The sequence below is a fragment of the Rhinolophus sinicus genome, chromosome 7 (genome assembly GCF_057876585.1).
Source record: "Rhinolophus sinicus isolate RSI-liver-muscle chromosome 7, RSI-T2T, whole genome shotgun sequence".
Classification (NCBI taxonomy): Eukaryota; Metazoa; Chordata; class Mammalia; order Chiroptera; family Rhinolophidae; genus Rhinolophus; species Rhinolophus sinicus.
The window spans coordinates 12,783,524-12,806,757 of record NC_142507.1 but is presented as its reverse complement, the minus strand read 5'-3'; the positions used below and the strand labels follow the sequence as shown (position 1 = coordinate 12,806,757).

Sequence of the window (23,234 nt, the reverse complement as noted above, 5' to 3'; positions counted from 1 at the left end):
TAATTCTCTTAGGAAACTACCTCACTGAAAAAACCCCTGCCAACTCTAATTTGACATTATTTTCTGCATTCTCAGTAGAAAATATCCTATCAGGAAATTCTATCATTAAAAATTTCTAAAATACATGTAATGGGTTGGATGAAAATTTGTAGTATAGAAATTTATTTCCTAAAGACCGTTCATCTCTCTCCCGTATTCCCCATAATGGCAAATGTCCTCTCAAACAACGCTGTACAGCTCTGGCTACAAAATTGTTGTCACACAACCAATCCACCAGCAAATCCTGCAGACTCCTTTAAAATATACTCCAAATGTAACCAATTCTCACTCCCTCCACCACCAGCAGCCTAGTCTAAATCACTGCGATCTCTGGCCCAATGTAAGCCTGCTGTGTCACTCCCGCCCAGTGGCTTCCATCACAGACACAATAAACTCTGAAGTCGCCCTCATCTCCTACCACTCTTCTCACTCGCCCCCAGCCACACAAGCCTCCTTTCATCCTGGAATGCACCAAGCTCACACCGTCTTGCTGTTCCATCTATTTCTGTTTCATCCAGGTATCTGAAAAACTAAATCTCTTTCTTCTGTCACTTCTCTGCGGAAATGTCACTTCACAGAAACACCTTTCCTGACCTATCGATCTAAAGTTGCATTCCTGGTCATTCTCCCTTTAACCTCCGGAACTATTTCTTCAGATGACAACAATCTGACAATATACAGAGGGCGCCAAGAAAATGTATACACATTTTAAGAAAGGACAAAACTGTATTAACATATACAGATAACAAAAGATGAATACAAGCGACATTTGACTTCTGCAATGACAAGAGGTGCTAACAGTGGTTCCCATCAGCATCCAGACACTTCTGATTGCAGTGAACTACTGTTTGAGCAACGTTTACCAAAGTGTTAACATCTCTTAAAATACGTATACATTTTTTTTTTAGCACCCCCGGTATATTTGTTTTTTGCTGTCAACCTCAACCCACTAGAAAGTCAGTTCCATGAAAGCATGTCTGGTTCACTGCTATACACCCAGCACCGAAACAGTATCTGGCACCTACTGTTCAGTTTGACAAATATCTGAATGAAGAATAGACCTCATTTTGCGTGGCAACAATATTTATTCGCGTATTTTCCTTTTTCAAATATCCCCTCCTCTGTTTTATAAGGAGTAGGACAAATATTTCCCCAAATTACTTGCCATTCACAATACATTTTTATTCTGCTTTGAAAAAACAATTACCAATAAGTTTCTCTGCAAGTGAATTATCAGGAGAGACAACCAGTTGCCTGCCATAGATGGGATGGCAAAGAAAGAGCCAGCAAGTAGTCAGTGCTCTGGTCTCGATACCACTGCCCCTTATTTCTGACTGTTCTCCTTCACACACTGTCAACAGGACGCCTGCTTTTCCCAAACACAGGACGTCTTCTGGAGAAGCCCCATCAGTGGTTAGGGTTGCTCTGTCTATTCTGCCTTTCTTTCCCTTGAACAGTTTCCCACAGTAAATTACAAGGAACAGTGTTTCCTAGGGACGCTAACAGAGTTCAGAGACACTGAAAAGGGTTAAATAAATTTAGGCAAGGCTTCATTACGCAAAAACTGAACAGGTTTCTTTCTTAATGGACAGTTCAGGATCCTAACTATGTTAAACTTGCACCGTAAATCTCCACAACGGAAAGAGATACACTGTAACCCAAACTTACTTTTTCTCAATTCAAACTTAATAGAAGCTTCCTTTCCATCACTCGGTTCATTATACTTTTTTTCCCAGCTACGTGAGAAATTCTGGCAGCTGGCTTACTGAAAACACCTCTTACTTTAGAGATCAAGGAAAATGTAAAAGTAGACTTACTAATTGATTTAAATTGCAATTAAAATGTTCACTGTCTGCGGGATATTATTTGGGAGTAAGTCATTTTTCCATAAATACTGGAGAGTGACAAAGATTAATAATATTACCAAAGTAGCACAAAACTAGGGCCGCAAGCACTCCTATAACTTCCCCTCCACCCATTTATCCCTTTTTTGGATCATCACTAACTAAAATAAAGGTGGGATTGGAGGAGCAGAAAGAAGCAAGTTCTATAAAATTTTAGCCTAAATATTATATTTACGTTTCTGGGGAAGACTATAATTAGAGGTAACAGACTCCTAAGAAAATTTTATCAGTAAGATCACTTTAGAATATGATGAACAACAAAAATTCACACCCTGCCTGATGCAAAAATTACTTCGTAACAATTCCTTTTTCTCCACCATTCTCCCACATCTCTGCGGGGAATCGACTCTTATCTCTGCCTGTACCTGCCTCCCTTGCCTCTCAAACCCCTCACTCCTGTTGTGTATCGTGCCAGCTTCCATCCTTGAACTCGTTCATCCTAACATTTGCAGGACATCTTCATAGATATGTGATGCTAGAAGCAAAAGTTGAACTAGTCATGCCCCTAACATCAAAGAAACTTCTCAAACTTAGAGGCCTGATTGGAATACGGCCCAACTGCACCCTCCCTTTGAGACAAACAATACTACCTTCAAGCCCAACCCTGCAACAATCCTAAATTCTTTGAAACTAAAAATAGCTCAGCTGTTGTCTCATCTGCCAGCAGATGGCCAGCCTATTTTTAATTTAGGATTCTAGAGAGCAGGAACGGATCAGGCGATAAGCTAGGGCAGCCTAGAAGCCCTCATCCTGCAGAGTTGTGTTCACTGCAGAGGGCTGTAGTGGGGCAGGTACCAAGACAGGGCAACCTGGAGCTGTTCTTGGGCCTCTGGGCTTCACCCTGATTCTAACAATGTAGTTGTCAGGGGTTTGTTTCCTTCCTTCGTTTTTTAAACCATTCGTTCAACTTCAAAATAAACTCTAAAATGAAATAATTTGACAAAAATTTTAAATAATCTGCATACCCTTTAAAAGTTACATTATTTTGTGAAAAGTTCCTTTATGTAGTGTTGAGAATGGATTTTGTTTTCATGAAGTAAACTCTCCCCTAATCTAGATTAAGATTTCCTAAAAGCTACACTCTAACAAAAAACATTTTCTTCAGAATATGTGATGAACTGTAATTTCATGAGTATTGTTTACAGAAAAGCTTTTTACAATTGGCCTTTATATTAAAAGGTAACTGAATTAATTCTGAATACCAGTACTCAAATCTACTCACATGCCAATAAAGTCATTTTAAAACACAAGAGAATTAAATTTGACATGCTCTGTTTCCTTGTTCACCAGCCATCTCCCTTCAGCTCCATGGTAGGTGCTCGATAAATATTGGGGGGAGGGGATGAATGCAGGCAGGTGTATTTAGAAAGTGTATTTAGAACAGCTGTAACAACACACACCTCTGTACTTCCACCATCCAACTTCTACCCACTCACAACCTATAGATCAGGGATGACCAAACCAGGCCATTCTAGTTTCCTTCTGATCCTGCTTGATGGCCACACAGATAATCAAGAGACCAACGTGGGCACGGCCCAGGTCTCAATAGTGGCGAGAAAGTGGGACATCTATATTAGCTTCCAGGGGCAATACATGTAAGTATTTGGGGATACCTTCTTACTGAAAGACAGTATATTTTCTGCAAAGATGAAACGGGTTATCCCTATCGACTTACATTAGGGTGATAATGTAGACAGATGAGAGGAAGGGAAGAGACAAAGCTCACCCTGGATTAACTACCCTGAGATTGCTCAATGAGATTTTGTAGGAGGCTAAATGTAACTCTTACGAAATGTGAGTAAATGCTTTAGACATCTCAAGTAAAGAAGGTACTCAGGTGCCGAGCCCCTGCTGGCTATTATTCTTCGTGACTAAGCTTCTGCTAACTACATGGAAGGGGCAAAAAAGTAAAAACTGGCAAAATCTGGAACAGACAATGCTGGTATAGCTGGCACACACACTACCAAGTAGCTCCTGTGTCTAGAAATGACAAGGACCAAAAACAATAAGCCCTCTAGAGATGCCAGTCAGAAATCCTCATACACAAGTTAACAACAGACAGTGTACCCACATTCATGGCACATTAGAGGGGTTGTAACCTTATAATCACTAAGTTCAATATCCTAACTTTACAGAAAAGTGAGGCCCAGAGACTGGACTACTGTGCAGTGTAACTGAACGGGGATAAACCCACAATCCCAGATTCTCCTTCCAGTGAGCTTTCCATTAAAACACTTATCTGTATTAGCATTTTGGAGAGGAAAAAACATATACACACAACACACTCCACTGCTTCAGTGTAATACTTACACTTTTACTGTATTAAAAATATATTCTAACATGGAAAAATTTGATCTCAAAAACTAAAACTCTAGTTTGAATCTCAAGTCCTTTAAGCTGCAATTTATTCATAAACCTACATATAAATTCCTTTAAAATTTCCGAAATCACTCCTTCCCTCATCCCACCCCAATTCAATTAATTATTCCTTTCAGGACCCAGACATAAATTCATTTCTTTTTGCCACTGTACAATGTCTTCTCATACACCTCGAACGTCTTTCATTAGCTACTAGGATAACAAAAGGTGAACTTCTGAGCCATGAGGGGCCAAAAAACTAAACTTAAGCCCACGGTACACTACAGATTCAAAAAAATTTTAATGCAATTCCTTCAATAATTTTTTTTATAGCCCCACGTTAAAGGATCCACAAAAGGGGGGGGGGCAGTAAGGCTTATTATAGCAAGTTAAAAAGTGGTCTTCTATTTATTTTAATAAGCAAAAGGCAAAGTTGCTTTTCAGCTGTCTTGACCCTTTCATTTAGCACACATTTAAGTTATCCTGGATGTCTCCCCCTTCAAGAACGTTTTTTCCCCCCCAAAGCCCATTTCACAAGCTTCATTTTCTTGTCAATTTGATCTAGTCTATTTCCAGTGCTATAAAACAAAGCGTAAGCCATTAGGAATTCATCTTTGTGTTCAATGTCCTGCTCGCGCTCCTTAACCGATTTCATCTTTGATGGACGCAGGATCAGGGTCCCCCCACCCCCACCCCCGCCCCCGCCCCGTAACGATTCCTCAGCTGCCTGTCCTCGCTCTGGGCTCTAGGTATTGTTTGGATTTACCCTGCTGCATGGACTTCATTACACTAGAGCTCCTCGGTCTGAACTATAAATCACAATTCAAGCTTGAGAGCAGCTGCCACTGTCCAGACATGTGGCTGCTCGGGGTCATTGTCTCTTTCCTTTTCCCCATTTCAAGTCCTCCTTTCCGCGTCACGCAAGCCAGCTTATCTAAAGGTCCTTTCCCTCCCCGGCGCTTCTATCGCCACTTCCACCCGTTAACCTCTGGTCTTGCTCTTCCAGGTCAGTCCCGTCAGCGACAACATTATGCTTTTCCTGCGGCGGAGGCGGAGAGATGTCAGAAGACGCTGCCCCCTCTTGCAAACCCCTTCTCCACACTGTCAACAGGGGAACAACTTCGGCCTAGCTTCCCGAAGTACCACGCCAAACGCCAAAGTTATGGCAATTACGATAGGGAACCCTTCCCACGCCCCATCTTGACAAATCAGCTCCAACCTGAATTTCCACGCTAATAAAACAGCTCATCGTCGGCTTCCTCACAAAGGGGGACACCCCGGCCGCCCCGCACGGGCCACCCACACAACCTCCTCAAGTTGATGCCCAGCCCTGCCTCGTGCCCCCAGCCCAGCTGCCTGCCCGGCCTCTGCCTCCCGCGCCCGGCCCCGCACCCAGCCGAGTTCCCGTCCACGCGAGCCAGGCAGCAGGGCTTCGCGAGGGCTCCGGGCGGCCCGCGGCGCCCTCCCCGGGCGAGCCCACCCCGCCGGCCGCCGGCCGCGCACCCCCGCCGGGCCTCCTCCCCGCTCACCTAACGCCACCTCGCACGCTTTGCGCAGCTGGGAGTGATGCGCCTTCTTCACTTCCTTGTCGGCCAGAATCTTCTCCAGGGCCCGGGTCAGGAACATGTTCTTCGTCGTCTTCCCCTCATACATGGACGCAGAGAAGGCGGCGGCGGCTGGTCCGACCCGCGGCTCCCAGAGGCTGGACGGGGGAGGCGGAGGACGGGGAGGAAGAGAAAAAGGAGGGGTGGCGGTGGGGCGAGGAGGCGTGGAGGGCAGCGGCAGGCTCGGAAGGGGCGGGTGGACCCGCCTCGGGGCGCGGCGAGGGGCGCAGAGTCCTCAGTGCCCCCGAGAGATCGACCCTGCAGGGCTGCGCCGCTCGGACCTCCGCGTCTGCCGGCGCGGGGGGCGCTTCCCGGTCCCCCTCACTCAGCCTCCGGCCCGGGGGGCGGCGACGGAGCGCAGCCTGGGCAGCCGAGGGCTGAGGGCTGAGGCGGCGGCGGCTCAGAGGCCCAACGCCAGCAGCGCTGCCCTGGCGACTGTGGGGATTAGCACCCGCCGCGGCCGCGAACTGGCCTCCATCACCGCCGACCTGCCCCAGCCGCCATGTTGGGAGGAAACGACGCGTCACGCAGCGGCCGAACGGCTGCAGAGGAGGAAGCGGAGGCAGCGGCAGGCACTGCCAGCCCAGAGCGGCCGCGGCGCCGGGAGGCAGGGGGCGGAGGGCGGCGGGAGGAGCGGCCCGAGCCGCAGCGCTACGGCGGCCTGGCGGGGCCGCGCGGCCTCCCGCGTTCGCCTGCCGGGCGGCGTGGGGCGTGGCGGGCGTCCTGCGGCGCTGCGCCCGGCTCCCGGCTCCTGGGGCGGCTCCACTGCGGGGCCCGAGGCTCCCATGCCCCAGCCCCTGCCTGGGAGCGGGACTCCCGGATATGATGCCCCTGCTTCTCCTTCTTGCTGAAGATCCCGTTGGTGGGAGCGCAGTCCCTTCCGCTCCAGGGGTCGCGGAAACACCCGCATCGCCCAGTCTCAGCCGAACGGTCTCCACCTGCAGCTGGACGCGATACATTTTGTTACCAGGTGCACGAAACTGCTCAGCTAGGACGGTGCCCTCCGACTACCTCTGGGAGCATTCTCTCTTGGGAAGAGTAAACTAAAACCAATTTGACAAGGATTCAGGCATGATGCACTTTTTCATCTCTGTAGGATAAACTGGTCAACTCGAGCATTCAGAACCCTTCTGAATTGAATCTAAAGTTCAGCGAAAAGGTGAATGCTTCTGGTGGATGAGGCCCCTTAGAGCTCTGTGTTTCTCTGCCTTTAGTACTAAGATTCGGTCTAGGGTATGGAAACCAGTTTCAGAATGGAAAAGCTTCTCCAGGGCCCGGGTCAAAGGGGTCCCAGACACACACACGACCATGTGTCTGCTTTTCGTACCAGAGAATAATTCGAATGTTTCATGCAGAGCAGAAAATTATAAAGAATGCCATTAAGGTACATGCAAAGAATTTGCAAAGTGATATAGGTGCTACTGTGTGGCTCTATCAACACGGTCTCAGATTGTTAGACGCTCTCACTGTTCTGACCCATCCGATTGCTTTGACTATGCACTTGTCCTAATATAACTACCCAAACCCAAGAATGCAAAGGCTGTCGAGTGACAAGATTTGGGACAGGCTAAAAACGATGGGAAACAAAAATGGAAACTTTGAAGGTGACCCCAAATTAAAGGAGACTAATTTTGTAAAACTTTTTGTCCTGAAAAACAAATTGTCTAATTTCATTTTAAAGGCTGTTTCTAAATTCTCGGAAGTTAGAGATTCAACATACTAGATCAGGCATCGTATGGATTTCTATGTACATGCTCAGATTATAAAATTTTTGAGAACAAGCTCCATTTCTAATTTATCTGTTTCTTCATAATGCCAGTGTTGTGCTAGGCACTGCTGAAGGTGCTAGCTGACTACCAAATCTATTTACTCTTCTTCCTCAGTACGGAGATACGTTGTGTTCCCCAGCCTCCCTGGCAGTTAGGTGTAGCCATCCAGACTTAATTCATTAAAAAAAAACTAAAAAAAAACTTCAAGCAATCTTCAATGTTTTTTCCCTTTTATGGCCACATACTGAAGAAAACAAAGCTCCAAGTTAGAAGCATAGAAGGAGCTTGGGTCCTTCTACCACTTGAAGGAAAGCCGTCCACCCACCAGGAATATTCGCTTTGGACAGCGAAATAAACTATTCAGTTATGTTTAGCAGCTAGCTTTATCCTAAACAATATACTTGGCATTTGTTAATGAATAGTACAGATAGATCTCTGCACCTAAAGAGCTCAGAGTCTACTTACTATATAGTACATATCACAATCTGTCATCATCTTGTCTGCTTACTCGTGTATTAATTGGTTATCTGTTTCTCTCATAAGAGCAAGGACTCATCTATCTATTCACTTCTGTATGCTTAGCATCTAGTATAGTCACTGGCATAGAAAAGGCCTTTGGTGTAAACTTGTTGAATAGGAACTTAGATTAATGAAAGACATTGGGCTAAGTCCGGCGTGATCCTTGCTCTTGTGGAGCTTACAGTATATAGTAGGGAAAAGGATATTAAACAAGTCAATCCCTTCACCCAAAAGGTGGTTGTGATGGGGCGAGGGTGTGTGCAGCCTTGGGAGATGGACACTCTCACCCACTATCACCCAAACTCAAGATATTAACTCTGACCTCCTGGAGCAAAAAAAATAAGACTGAAATAAAGCTGATGTCCTTAGAAGAAAAAGAGAAAGATAGCATTTTTAGTCTTTTATTTACAAGTATAGGGGAGAAGGGTGAAGGTTAGCAGGTGCCAGGCTCAGGCAATTTTTCCATGAAATTTTGAGTATATTTCCCTGTACGTTTCCTTTTATTTTTTGTTACTGCTGCTTGGTGCTTACCCAACCAACCTATTTAAATAAGACATTCAATCTCTTCAAATCATCCGCTTAACTTTAATATATATTTTTCTTATATATGATTGTTTTCCTGAGTCTATTTTTGCCTCTTGGTCTGCAATCTCACCTTCCTTTCACTTAATTACCCCTAATCATTTCCTTTCATTTGTAACTTTACTATATATTAGCTGCCTTTACTTTTCTTTGGATAATATTCCCACTTTGATTTTAATATCAAACAGTAAAAGACTTTGACCTGGGTTTTAGCATCTTGGTTGTTATGCTTTATCATCATCCTTTTGGATACAGATGTAAGTTCAGTGTATTAAATATAGATACAAGTTCAGTGTAACATGAAAATTAAATAAAATCTGAATAAAATTTTAATTAATGCTGAGCCGATCTGATTGATGTTACAAGCCAATATTAGTTAACATCAAAAATAGCATCATGTTCACTTAGTTAAAAAAAAACAACAACCAATGCTTCCAGTAGTCTTTCACATGATTTCTAAATTCTATTAGCTTTCAAAACATTCCATCATCTGACCCTTCTCTGACTTTCCAACTAATTTCTCAGTAGTAATGGTAATAAAAAAATTAAAATTTATGTAGAGCTTATTATGAGCCAGGCTCAATAACCCAAATGAAGACATTTCCATTATTATCCCTGATTTATAGATGAAGAAACAAAGAATTTAGATAACTTACAGACGTCATAAAATTAATAAATGGCAGAGCCAAGATTACAATTTGGAAAGACTGGCTCTAGAGCCCATACTTGAAACAACTAAACTATGCTACCTCTCTAAAAAGTCTTCTTGTAACCTCCTTCCCTACCCATTCCCTCCTCTCCTGAAATATACAAGTAGGCACTCAAGTTCTAGTCCATTCCTTCTGCAAATCCACCCCTCCCCTCTTTGCATCCCATACCACACATCCATATAAATGCTAAGCCTTGCTGCATCTGCGTGCCTTTGTTCATCTTTCAGCAATTCAGAGCTCCCACAACCACCTTCCTTTTGTTTGCTCTCCCCAAAGGCGTCCCAACCTTCAAAGCCTCCTTGGAATTTATCTCCTGCTAACTTTCTCTTTCTACTTCCAACAGCACAAATCCCTTCCTTCTCTATCCTTCTATAGCATCATCTACCTCACACCTTACATCTAATTATATATCCACGGAAGTGTTGAATCAGACTGCAAATTTTTTAAGATCAGGGATATAAGACAAGATAAAGCAGGCAATTTAGGAAAAGATGGGAAACACTGAGTAACATCAGTTTTGCTGAGGCAATAATAATGACATAACTAATATAAGGCCCTCTCCAAAGTAAGCCAAGTTTGCTTTCTTGCTTTTCACGTGAAGAGGCTTGTAAGCTAATTTGATATTCCTCTTTTATCAAGTCTGCTGATTCTCATCTTGTTTTTTTAAGGAAATAAGTGAATAAAGTGCGTTCAAATTCAGAGGACCCGCTCATGGTCCTGCAGGAAATGTATCAATACACTGGAGAGGGCAGACAGAGGTGGGAGCATGGTAGATTGAAGAATTTGATTTAGAAAGAAAAGATAAGAGCAAGCACATTTTTATTGACTAAGGGACTATATTGTGGTATTTGAAAATCAAAGTGAAGTTTCAAAAAATTGGGAGGTTGTTGCAGGAAAAAATTACAAATCTAGAGCCAGAAATTGGAGGTAACAGAATTTTCCATGAATTTTAAATTAAGTGCTAATATTTTACAGAATAAAACTGAAAGCATAAGCACTTAAATTTCTCTAAAATCTTCAAGTTGTATAATTTTCTAGGGTACAGAGTACTTACTTTCAGTCCCTGGTACTATTCTCATCTTTCCTGTGTACATTGTTGTAATTTTTTTGTCAAGTTACACTTGATGATAGTTACTGCTTGTTAGGTGCTTGCTTTGTATGACACCCTTGACAAGCATTAACTCCTTTAATCTTTTACAACAGCTCAGCCATGTATATGTTGTTATTCCTCTTTTATAAGTGAGGGGAAAAAAGGTTAGGGAAGTTATTAGGTTGGTGCAAACGTAATTGAGGTTTTTGCAATTATTTTTAACCTTTTAAACTGCAATTACTTTTCCATCAACCTAATAATTGCGCAAGGTTACAGAACCAAATCTAAGTTTGTCACTTGCCAAGGTTCATGCATGCTTTTAATGGTTGTTCTAGTCTGTCTTTCTTCTTAGTCCCATATTTCTACATGAAAATATTTTTTCACCAATACTGTGCCATAATTATTTTAAACTACTCTCAACAACTAGAGAACTGAATTTTAAATATTGATGGCTACGTGGCCCTTAATTTTCTGGATGTCACGTTTTTCAAAAAAATTAAAAATGGGAATTTTTGTTAAAAGCCTGCCATTTAAAGAAATTAAATTGTAATTTGAAACCTCCAGAGAAAAAGAAATCTCTAGGTACAGGTGGTTTTACTAGTGAATTCTACCAAACATCTAAAGAAGAAAAACACCAACACCATCTCTTTCGGAACAGAGAAACACTTGTCAACTTATTTTATGAAGCCAGCATAACTCTGAAATGAAAACTAGGTAAAAACAAAAAAAGAGACCTATCGACCACTATCCACTATGAACATACGTGTAAAAATTCTCAGCAAAATATTAGCAAATAAAATTCAGCAATATAAAAAAGAATACTACACCACAACAAATGGTGGGGGTCATCTTGGGAACGCAAGCTGGTTCAATATTTAAAAAATCAAGTAATGTAATTGACCACAATGACAGACTAAAAAATAAAAACTACATGATTATATCCATTGACAAGGAAAAAGCATTTGACAGCATTCAACATTTATTCATGATAAAAACTCTCAGCAAACTTCCTCAACCTGATTAAGGACATCTTCAAAAGAACAATCTAGAGCCAACATCACAACCGTGGAAAAACTGAGTGCTAAGATGGGAAACAAGGCAAGGATGTCTCTCTCAGTGCTCCCATTCAAGTCTATATTCAAGGTCCCAGTAGGCACAAGGGAAAGAAAAGGCACACAGATGGGAATGCAGGAAGCAAACTGTCCTTATTGACAGCATAATTGTCTGTGTAGAAAATCCCAAGGAATATACAAAAAAAAAAAAAAAAAAAAAGACACTCCTAGAATTTATAATTGAGCTTAATAATGTCAGGGTACAAAGTCAATGCATAAAATCTATTGTATTGTTATATATTATGAAGGTATAATTAGGAACCAAAAAAAATTTAAATACCACTTGCAATAGAGCAAAACATTGACATGCTTGATTATAAATCTAACAAAACGTATACAGAATCCTATTCTGAAACCAACAAAAACGCTGATGAAGGAACTCAAAGAAGACCTAAATAAATGGAGAGATATATCATGTTCGTGAGTTGGAAGACACTGGAACGATGTCAACTAATCTATAGGTTTAGCACAATTCTAATTCTGCAGTAATAGAGACGCCGATTCAAAAATTTATGGGAAAAGCAGTGTACCTGGAATAGTCATAACAATTATTTTTTTAAAAAGAATAAAATTGGATGAATCATAATATCCAATATTAGTCTTAATAAAAAGTTGTGATGATGAACACACTGTGGTGTTGGCTGAGGGATAGACAAACAGATCACAGAACAGAATAGAAAGTCCAGATAGACATTCATGGAAATATAGCTAATTGATTTTTGACAAAGATTCAAAGGCAATTTAGTGAAAGTAAGGATAGTCTTTTCAAGAAATGGTGTTGAAACAATTAGACATCCATATATTAAAAAATTAAAAAGCCTCAACCTAAAGGTCACAGTTTATACAAAAATGCAAAATAGACCATAGATCTAAATGTAAAATGTAAGGCTATGAAACTTTCAGAAATAAGCATGAGATAAACTCTTCATGGGCTAGAGTTACACAGAAGTTCTTAGACATGACGCCAAAGCCTGATCCATAAAAGAAAAAAGAAATGATAAATTGGGCTCGACAAAATTTAAAACTGTTGCTCTGTGAAAAACATTGTCAGGAAAATTTTAGAAAACAAGCTACAAAATGAGAAAACATTTGAAAATCACATGTCTGACAAATGGCTTGTATACAGAATACATATTTTAAAAATTCTTTAAAAAAAAAAACAAAAAACCCTACTTTTTAAAAATGGATGAAAAACTTGAATAGACACTTCACTGAAGAGGATGTACAATGGCAAATAAGCATAAGATACTTAATATCGTTAACCATTAAGGAAATGCAAATTAAAACCATAATGAGAAATTACCCCACACCTACTAGAATGGCTAAAATAAAAAATGCTGGGAGTATCAAGTGCCAGAGAGGATACGGAACAATCTGAACTCCCATTGCTGGCAAAAATGCAAAATGGTACAGCAATTTTTGGTCACCCCCAAACTGTTGACCAAAAATTAGTAAGAATACTATATTCTATATACCCAAGAATATAGTAATATAGAATATAGTAATATAGTAGAATATAGTAATAGTTTTCTTACGAAGTTAAACACTTAGCATGCGACCCACCAATTGTACTCCTGGATATTTACCTTAGGGAAATCAGAAGTTACGTTCACACAAAAACCTATACATGTGTATTTATGGAAATTCTATTCATACTCACTAAAAATTGGAAACAACTTATATCTTTTAGGGAGTAACTGGATAAACAAACAGTGGTACATCTATACAATGGAATAGTACTCAGCACTATAAAAGAACAAATTATTGACACATGCAAGAATTTGGATGACTCTCAGCGACATTATGGTGAGTAAAAGAAGCCTGTCTCAAAGATTTCATACTGCATGATCCATTTCTATGACACTCTCAAAAAGGCAAAACTATAGAGACAAAAAAACATCCCTGACTATCAGCTGTTGCATGTGGAGGTTTTTGTGAGGGAGGGTGGTAGAAATGTTCTGTATCTGATTATGGTGGTGGTTACATGATAAGATGGTGGTTACATGTATCTATACATACAGTGTTCACAGGGAACAGTCAGTTTTACTCTATGATACTTTTTAAAAACTCTGCTTTTAACACCACCAAATATCAATTTTACCTCAAAGAGACTACTAAGTCAGAACCCACTGCATATAGAGCAAGATGACTAATTCTGGAGGTTTTTAGGCAATAGAGAGAAACAGGTTTGCTATACCAAGCAGTAAAAAAATTAAGTCGTATTAGAGGAAGGAGGGTCTGGCTAGCAAAGAAGCTAAATCATCCCGATTGGCCATGAATGGAATTTTCTAGATAATTATACACGATTACACTCACCTATAAGCAAGGAAGACACTTGAAGTGCATGAGTGTTTCCACTGCAATAATTTACATTTTCAAAAACTCTCCACCAACACTTACATACTTTCAAAGCTCTTTTTAGTGATTTACCAGTTTCAACCTGAAAGAGTTTCTGCAATTTCCTAACACACCATTCATAATCCCAAAGGAATCCCTTACTTATTAGAAGATGTTAACCTTGTTTTCTTTAAAAACAATGTTTAAGATATCACCATTCATATGTAGCTAAGTAAAGTCGTTTAATTTTTTTAAATATTTAAGAAAAATTTGAATTTATTATAGCAATACTGACAATTTAGTCTAGCTTGTGTATACATGTTTTTTCCATGGCAGGAAAACTGGATTATAATTTGTTTTTATTTGCAGTTTTTAGAGTTGTGAGTTCCAGTTATATTAATTTAAAGCTACCTTTCAAGGCTAGTTAAATAAAACAGGGTACATCTATCTAATGGCATACTACTTGTATGTAGCCATAGTAAAGAATGAGGTTGTTTCTAATGTACTGACATGAAATGATTTCTAATATATATTAAGTGTAAAAAACCAAACTTTAGAATAGATGAATACACTATCATTTGTGCAGAAATGGGGAAGTTTATACACACATATACATACATGTGTATTTATTTATATTTGCTTAGACTATCTCTGGAAGAATACAGAAGAAGTGGGTAATTAGGTGTTCATGGTTGACAGTTGGGACGTATCACTGGTGACCATTTTGTGTCTTTCATATTTTGAACCCTGTGAATGCTTTGTCTGTTACAAAAAAATAAAAATTATTCCCTTTTCTTTCCAACCAAAAGTATCTATGTATTTTAAAAAATAAAGAAACAAACAAAAAAACAATTGCCTGGAAGAAATAATAATTCAATTTGCTTGCTGGGGCCCAACATCCTCACTCAATAGAAAGGCACCAGAGAAAAAATTTCTCGTTCCACACATTTGTCTGATTTTTTTTCTTCACAAAGTATCTAAAGTGGTGGGAAAGATCCTTCGAATACCTTGCTATTCAAAGTATTGTCCAAGAAGTAGTAGAACTGGGAGCTGGCTAGAAATGCAGAATCCTTTTGCCCTATTCCAGGCCTAACAAATCAGAATCAGTGCTTTATTAAGACACCCTGCCCCATCCCCAAGGAATTTACAAGCATTTTAAAAGTGAGAAATTCTGCTCCAGCAGGCAGGATGAGAGCTGGATAAATACAGTGCCAATAGCCCTGGGATATTAGAAAAATTGATGTTCTACCAGGAGACAAAGGGCACTGAGCGAGCTTTGGTGAAGTTTATTGAAGAACCAAAGGGAATCTCAGGAAGATCCTAGAACCTAAGGTCAAAAGGGAAATCATACCGTGTTTCCCTGAAAATAAATACATCAGCTCTAATGCGTCTTTTGGAGCAAAAATTAATATAAGACCCGGTCTTATGTTAAGACCGGGTCTTATGTAATATAATACCAGGTATAATATAATGTGATATAACACCAGATATAATATGATACCGGATATAATATAATACCAGGTCTTATATTAATTTTTGCTCTAAAAGACGCATTAAAGCTGATTGTCCGGCTAGGTCTCATTTTCAGGGAAACACGGTAGTTCCTGAGCATAAATAAAATTGCAATACATTTTCTACTTAACCTGTGAATAACCCAAGACTATGAACAAAACCATTGTTGGAGACCCCCCAAAAAGATGCAATCATTAGCTGTTTCAAAAGCCAAACCCAAATAAACTAAAACTCTTGACAAGCATCTATCCACTTTCCATCAAGTCCCAGCTTCGGGCTTCTTCCCCCATCCCACCACCATTTAGCCAACAAAAGAATGTTTCTTCTGAAACGAAGTCAACCATGTCACTCCAGTGTTCCACACCCTTCGGTGCCCCTCCATTTTACTCAGAGGACGAGTCTTACCGCAGACCTACAAGGCTCTGCAATGCACCTACCCCGCCACTCAACTACTCCCTCCTTGTGTTGCTCAGCTCCAGCCCCACAGGCCTCCTTTCCTAAACTTGTCAAGCATGCTCTGCTTCCAGATCTTTGCAGTTGTTGCCTCTGCCCAGGATCATCTTCCTTCAGATAAGCTATGGCTCCCTTCCTTCAGGTCTCTGCTCAAGATTCCTCTGATAAGCCAGGCTTTCCCTGGCCACACCACATAAAGTAGCAAGCAACTCCCCACTCCTCTATCCCCTTCACTCTGCTTTACATTTCCCCATAGCACTGATCACATCTCACATTATCTACATATTGTTTTCTTTTTTTATCTTTTTGGTTTGTATCTCTTCCCTCTAGAATATAAGCTCTTTAAAAACTTGGACTTTATTTTGATTATGGCTGTATCTCTGGTGCCTGAAAGAGGGAAAGTTGTTGAATGAATGAACATATGATCCTATCTTAGTCTACCCGGCTTCCATAACAAAATACCACACACTGGCTGGCTTACGCAACACAAATTCATTTCTCACAGTTCTGGAAGCTAGAATTCCAAGATCACAGTGCTGACCGATTTAGTTTCTGGTGAGGACCTTATTCCCAGCTTACAGTTGGTTGGTCACCTTCTCACTTTGCATTGCCTTTCCTCAGTGTGGGTGCATGGAGCGTGCCCCCTCCCTCTCTTCCTCTTCCCCTTATAAGGCCGCTGATCCTATTGGGTTAGGATCCCACCCTTATGACCTCATTTAACCTTAATTACCTCTTAAAAGCTGTATTTCCAAATAGTTATCTTGGGTTACATCTTCAACATATGAATTCCAGGGGGACGCAGTTCAGTCTGTAGCAGATCCCATAAACAGTCAACTCCCAGCAACATCAAAGAAGTTGCCCCCTTAGGCTGGTTTTTCATTTGAATTCTTATTCTGTTTAAGACTGCATTTGGTGTTTATTTTAACATAATGTCCCCCGAACAAGAAAGCTGCAGCCATTTGATAGGACTTACCCTGGGTATGTGTAGGGGTGGCTCTGGACATGGCAAGGTAGAGGTTTGCACAACCTCTCTCACAGTCAACAGTCAGATGTCCTTGAATATGTTTTTAAACATTGAAAAAAAAATTCAAGGTGTTTATTACAGTTACTTCTCAGTCCTTTATCTTCTTTGACTGGAACTTGCATGAAATATTACTTTATAAAATATAAAGTTATTGCAGCTGCTCTGAAATGTTACATGTCCACATCATATAGTGCAGAAATCTTTCCTGTGTGTCAAGTGCTTCTGCAGTTGTGTAAGTATTAGGAACTTATAAAAGAAATACACTTAAGCAAACTTTATTTCTCTTCTAGTATTGTAAATCCTTGCTGTAGGAATTGATTTTCAACCCAGGTCTCACTAGAAGTATCTATAGACAAGTTTCAACACACGGGTGTCCAGAGTAACAAAGACTCCTTGCTTGAGGAAACTACCCAGGCTCCTCTGAGTCCTGGTCTCAGCTAGTCCTCAATGGCCTCTAAAAAAACAGACTTTCAGCATAAATCATTTCATCCACTCCTGTCCCCTCACCCCATACACACACACACACACACACACACACACACACACACACAGAAACTTGAAGAAACACTACTAGCACGGTTTCTCACAGCTCAAGGCTGCAACCTCAGGATGACACCAGACTCCTTAAATTCCTGCCTGAGAAAGCTCAACACTGAGTAATTTACTGTTTGTTCCAGCCAAAACCTGGTGATAGGCAGATAAGTCCCTAAACCCCCTCTCAGAGCAGTTACTTTAGAAAGCTTGCAATTATAAGTCCTTTCTCTGCCCCTTTGAGATGTAAATCTCTACCACCCAGAACTATCTCAAGAATCTCAAGGATCTGTCTTTGAAATGAAAACATTCTAGGAGCTAACTCTGACTCCAGCTCCCAGTCCCTGGGGGAGGATAGGGCCTAATTTTGGTGGGCACAGTGCTCTAACTTGCACCCCTAGCCTCCTATTTTAAATATAGGAGAAGCTTGTTTCCCCTTAGGATAAGTGCCAATCAACAAACCCTGGTGGTCTAGTCACGTGGACCCTTAACACCTGCAGTGCGTTTTCTTCAGTACACCTTAATTTTAAAAAGCCTCTTGCCTTTTGACAAAGTTGACCTTTTCATGCGGGACCCTCTTCCCTATTGCAATAGTTATCACTGAATAAAATCTATCCTTACTGCTTTAACTAGAATCCAGATTTATTTGTCTTTGATAAGCCCAGAGATTCTGTTTCAGTGGATGCATGGGGCATGGGGCGGGGGCATCTAGGTATCAGGATTTTAGAAAACCTCCAAAGAAGAGTCTTACAGTCTCAGGATTGCAAATAACTGCTGTACAACAGTGGTTCTCAAAATGGGGTCTCAGGACCAATTGTATCACCGTCACCTGGGAAACTTGTTAGAAAGGCAAATGCTTAGGCCTGAAGGGGTTCAGAATGAGCCTCCCCCAAAAGTGCCACTTTGGCATGTGTACTATTCTGCGCTGAAGGCAATCAAGACCCAGCAGCTTCAAGAAAAATGTTTGCCACTCCCTTAATTGCCTAAAAGAATTCAGAGGGCTGGCCCAGAAAGAGCTATTACCAGAGAATAACTACAAAGTGTATGGGCTAGGTGTGGGTAGCCTGGGAGAGTTTGGCAGGGCCTGTGCCCCATTGCCTCTGCATGGCATGGCACACATTTATTTACCAAACATTTGCTCTTCCCATCTTCCTGTAAATTGTCTTTCTCCTTTTTGAAGTCCCAGACTTCTCCCTGCTTCTCCTCAGCCTATAAGCCTCAACTACCTGGCTGCCTGTGGGTCTCATATTCTCACGGAGCCCCCATACATACATAATTCAAATTTTCTCCTGTAATCTGCTTATGTCAATTTAATTATTAAACCAGCCACAAGAAGCTAGAAGGGTAGAAAAATTTTTTCCCTCCCCTACAGGCCTGACTCCAAGCCTACTAAATGTGAGACTGGGGTTAAGCCCCAAAATTTGTGTTTTCTACAAGCCTCCGTGGTGATTTTGATGGACTAACGTTTGAGCACTACTAAATTTGCTCCATGAAATATAATTAGCACTTGGTTAGTTAACTGTCACTTGGAGCCTAGTTATGTCAATAAATATTAACCTGAAGAATGTTGTCTGCAAAATTTCCTCCGCCTGCCCCACTCCTTCCCATCTCTTCCCCCCTCCGCAACTCTGTTTTCTCTACAAATGAGAGCTGGAAGGATCCTGGTCTACTAACACTCTAGGAAACCTTCATTAACCTTGAAATTATAACACAATTGCTAAATGACAATGACAAAATTGGCTGTTGGAAAGGGTGAGTAGAATGTAGAGTTAGTTCATAAAATGAATTCTCATCGTCCTCTCTTAAAAAATAGCTAAGGATCCTAAAATATACCTCTCGGCTAACGTTTTTGTAACTAGATATATGTTTCAGAGATAAAGACTGGGAAAGATAAATGATGGTATTTATATGTGATGGTATTTATATATTGCCTCTCCTTTCTACTTTTATAGTGGAAGATTAAGTATGTTTGGTCCCAGAATATGGAGCACCAGAGCTGGTGGAAGCCTTTTCCTTCTCACTACCAGAGAACAGGAGGTATGCAAGGGATGCTGACAATCATTCCTTCCTGATAAAGATCTCTGAGAGGCGGAAAAGGAAAAATGACTGAATTTTTCTATTTTCTGCCCTCGCCAGCGACAGTTATAGCTCTTGTAATCCTTTCATCTTATTTGCAAATGGAAAAACACATTCCATAAAAAGAAGTCTCTTGTTTCAGGAGGAAAAAAAATGGTATGAGAAAGCTTTATTTTGTGGAAATTTATTCTCTTGTTTTTCTAAGATAAATATTTATGTAGCCTTGAGAAGTACATGATATGGTAAATGAAAAAAATATTTACTTTTACAGCGAGAGAGAATTCTTTCAAAACATAGAAAATAACCCTTAAAACTTCAGAAACAAATTGTCACCAAAGAGATATATCTCTGTATTTCTTACATTAGGATTTGTACTTGGTAAACATGTACTAGTTTCTAGAGTCTCCCATTACTTAGTGGAAAATTAGCAATATAATTTGGGGCAATGCCATTCCTGAAAGGCATCAATAATTTATTTCCTCTAAGAATTATCAGACCCACTTGCTCCTCAAACCACCAAAAGCACTTGAGGAAAGTTTACTCAGTTTTCATTTATAACAATGCTTCTTTTAACTGCCTTTGAAACGTCAGTAACTGCTTGCAGAGTCTTAAATCTGGTTTGAACTACCATTGCCTCATTCCTGAGCATTTGAGCCAGCAGGTTAAACCAGCCACCCCTACTCCCCTGTCCCCCAACATATTTTATGTGACAAAGGTAAGTTCAGTTGGGAAGGGAGGGTTGGTCTCTGCTCGGCTCTTGAAGGAGTTATTTCCTTGTACTTCCTCTCCAGTGATATTATCTACCCCTCCACCTTGAAATCCTAGAGCCCTTTCTACAAAGTTCATTACTCCACCTCCTTAAGCAACAGATCCTGCTAGCTAGAGGCTTAAAAAAAAAAAAAAATAGTAGCAGCAAGAAACGATTTTAGTAGTATTTCCTAACCCCAGTCTGTGACATACCCGTGAACTTTCCACATTAAGAGTGGTGGTAATGTGGAGGGAAAATTCTAAACTTTTTGAAACCTTGTGACTCTGTGAAAACTCATGGGTAGAAGAAGCTGGAGAGGAAATTCCTGATCTATAACTTACATGTTTTATTTGTACACACTGCCTTTTATAAAGCCCTACATGCTACACATTGTAGATATACATTTCATAGGACGGTAAGACAAGGTACCAGACTTCAAAACACTAACAGTACAGTCAAAAGAGAGGATGGAAATATGTAAAACAGTAATAAACTGTTAAGTAGGATGAAATAAGTAATAATACCGAGATTTAGGAAGCATAGAGTAACCAACCATGGGGTCCTGCTTCTTCCTGAAGGGAGTTTTATGCAGCAGCATCCAGGAGTGGACAGATCCCAGGTTGAAATAAACGCACTGTAAGATGAGAAAATACTCAAATGGAAGGGATTCGATAACATAATGTACATGAAAGTACTCGGCACATGGTTTCAATTATTGTTGCAAGAAGCAGTTGGCATTTGGGTAGAGCCCCAAAGGATAAAACAATTTTAACATGGGAAGAGGGGTATTCCAGGCTAAGGCAATGACACGGGAACGGAGAGTTGACAGAGGCTGACGAGGGAAATGGGAATGAAGGTTTTCCAGCAAAAGGTGCCTGGAGAAAGAGGACACGGACGTTATGTTAGACAAAGCCCTGGGAGCTTTGTGCAACGTGTTGTGGGGTTTGGAAAAAATAAAGAAAAAGGTTGTTATTTTACACACACATCCTCCTCCACCTTCAGACATGGCATTACCTTTTCTCTGGGCTAAAGGTGGTGAAAAATTACCAAAGGAGAGTAAGGAACTCCACATGTTGCAACAAACAAGGACATCTTTGTGGCGCTTTAGAGTCTAATTAAGAAATTGTGAAATAGTCTATTACCTCTGCTCACCCAGATCCCTCTCCTACCAGCGACACCACCACCTCTTCCGCAGGTACCAACGCCATTAACTGCATGTCACCACGTCTGACAACCTCCCTCCCCCTGCGGCCTGACTGCCAGAATCACCACCACAGCCACCAAGCACAACAGAGGAAGCTCATGGGAGAGAAATGTGTCAGGAAGCGCTGCACACTGGCCTGCCGGAGAACGCCAGGTTGTGTCCATTTAAGGAATTCTGTGGAAAGGATATAGGTCAGCTGGGGGACCCAGATGGTGCCTGGTACTCGGCAGGTCCTCAAGAAATACCTATGAAATTGAGTTTTAATTGTTTATGAGCTCGTGATTAAAATAAACTCTGCCACTTTTTGTTGTGTGAATCTTAAGTCAATTTTCTCCACCAATGACATTAAAAACTTTAAGGAGTAATTGGGTGTTGTCAGTTTTGAGCCTAAAGGCTGAAAACATTTCTACTGCAGCCTGCATTATCATTTTAGTATGATTTGAGAAAATAATAAACACGAGATTTTCCTAATTATGGAAGTAATGCATATACACAATATAAAATTCAGAAAGTAGCAAACTCCCTTCCTTTCAAAACCCCACAAAAAACAATAACCAGAATCACCCATTGCATTAGTTTCCTTTTTTTTTGCTGTAACAAATGACCACAAATTAGAGCCTTAAAAAAATTGCTTGTCTTACAGTTCTGGAGCTCAGAAGTCTGACACAGGTCTCAATGGGGTAAAATTAAGGTGTTGGCAGGCTGTGTTCATTCTGGAGGCTCTAGGGGAAATCTGGCTCCTTGCCTTTTCCAGCTTCTTGAGGAAGTCTCCATCTTTTCGCTTGTAGCCCCCTTCCTTCATCCTTAACGCCAGGAACTTCACCTCTCTCTGAGTATGCTTCCATAGTCTCAGCGCCCTCTGCCTCTTCCACTTTTAAAGACCATTGTGATTACATTGGACCCACCTGAGTAACTCAGGATAATCTATTTGCTGATTAGCGTCTGCAACCTGAATTCCTCCTGCCATGGAATGTAATGTTCACAGGTTCTGAGGATTAGGATGTGGGGGGAAGTGTTGTCATTCTTCTATCACACCCATTAATCTCTGTATTCAGAAACAGTAATCATGAACATTTTATTATATGACTTTCTAATATTTTTAAAGTTCACATAAATGCAAGCATGTACTATATGTAATATGTAGACTGTTTCCTACTTTCAAGTGTGATAACGTCTGTTTGGGGAATGGCGTTTTCTGAGTAAGTAACTGCAGACCATTGTTTCCAGTTTTCTGAACATGTAGGTCATTCTTTACTTTGAGCTCAGTTTATAATTAATAAAGCTACTTTGAATGTGATAAGTAAATACTGAAGGGTCAGGAAAGGTGGCCTCGCCTGTTCCCTTTGTCCCATTCAGATGCCAGTGGAAGTGGAGCGAATGTCTCACTGTGTTGGCCGCAAGTTTTAAAACTTTCTGGGAAGAATCAGGGTTGTTCCAATGAAAACAGGAGCCATTGGCAGTAGCGAAACCTGGATGTCTTCACACTTGTAACACAAACTTGCATTAATCATGCTTCAAGCTACTGAGTTCTGTGGAAAAGAAGAGAACTTGTTTATACATATATTCTAATAATTTATGTCTGGGCAACTACTTCCTTCTTCCTGAAGTGTTAAGATTACACAAATGTAAAGAAATAGTAGACTTGATATCAGATATTTTTCT

At 40.8% G+C, this 23,234-nt stretch overlaps 1 protein-coding gene and 1 long non-coding RNA gene across 5 annotated transcripts in view; one reads left to right on the top strand and one right to left on the bottom strand.

The window, feature by feature from the left end:
- The window catches only part of ARFGEF1 (ARF guanine nucleotide exchange factor 1), a 101,238-nt gene extending 94,801 nt beyond the window's left edge, over positions 1–6,437 (bottom strand). For both annotated transcript variants that reach the window (XR_012491664.2, XM_019726256.3), the window contains exon 1: positions 5,831–6,437. Coding sequence is in view for 1 of the 2 variants with exons in the window: in XM_019726256.3 (XP_019581815.1) it covers positions 5,831–5,954 (124 nt within the window). In the remaining variant the exon portion in view is untranslated. The remainder of the gene's footprint in view (positions 1–5,830) is intronic.
- A 158-nt stretch (positions 6,438–6,595) lies between these two features.
- LOC141568656 (uncharacterized) lies at positions 6,596–23,014 on the top strand. Of its 3 annotated transcripts, XR_016021694.1 has the most exons (4): positions 6,596–7,064; positions 13,378–13,493; positions 19,497–19,581; positions 21,564–23,014. It is a non-coding gene; the product is annotated as an uncharacterized LOC141568656 (long non-coding RNA). The 3 variants fall into 3 exon arrangements; XR_016021693.1 differs by lacking the exons at positions 6,596–7,064; positions 13,378–13,493 and adding an exon at positions 19,159–19,296; XR_016021695.1 differs by lacking the exons at positions 6,596–7,064; positions 13,378–13,493 and adding an exon at positions 19,159–19,296 and having other exon boundaries at positions 21,541–23,014.
- Positions 23,015–23,234: the final 220 nt, after the last annotated feature.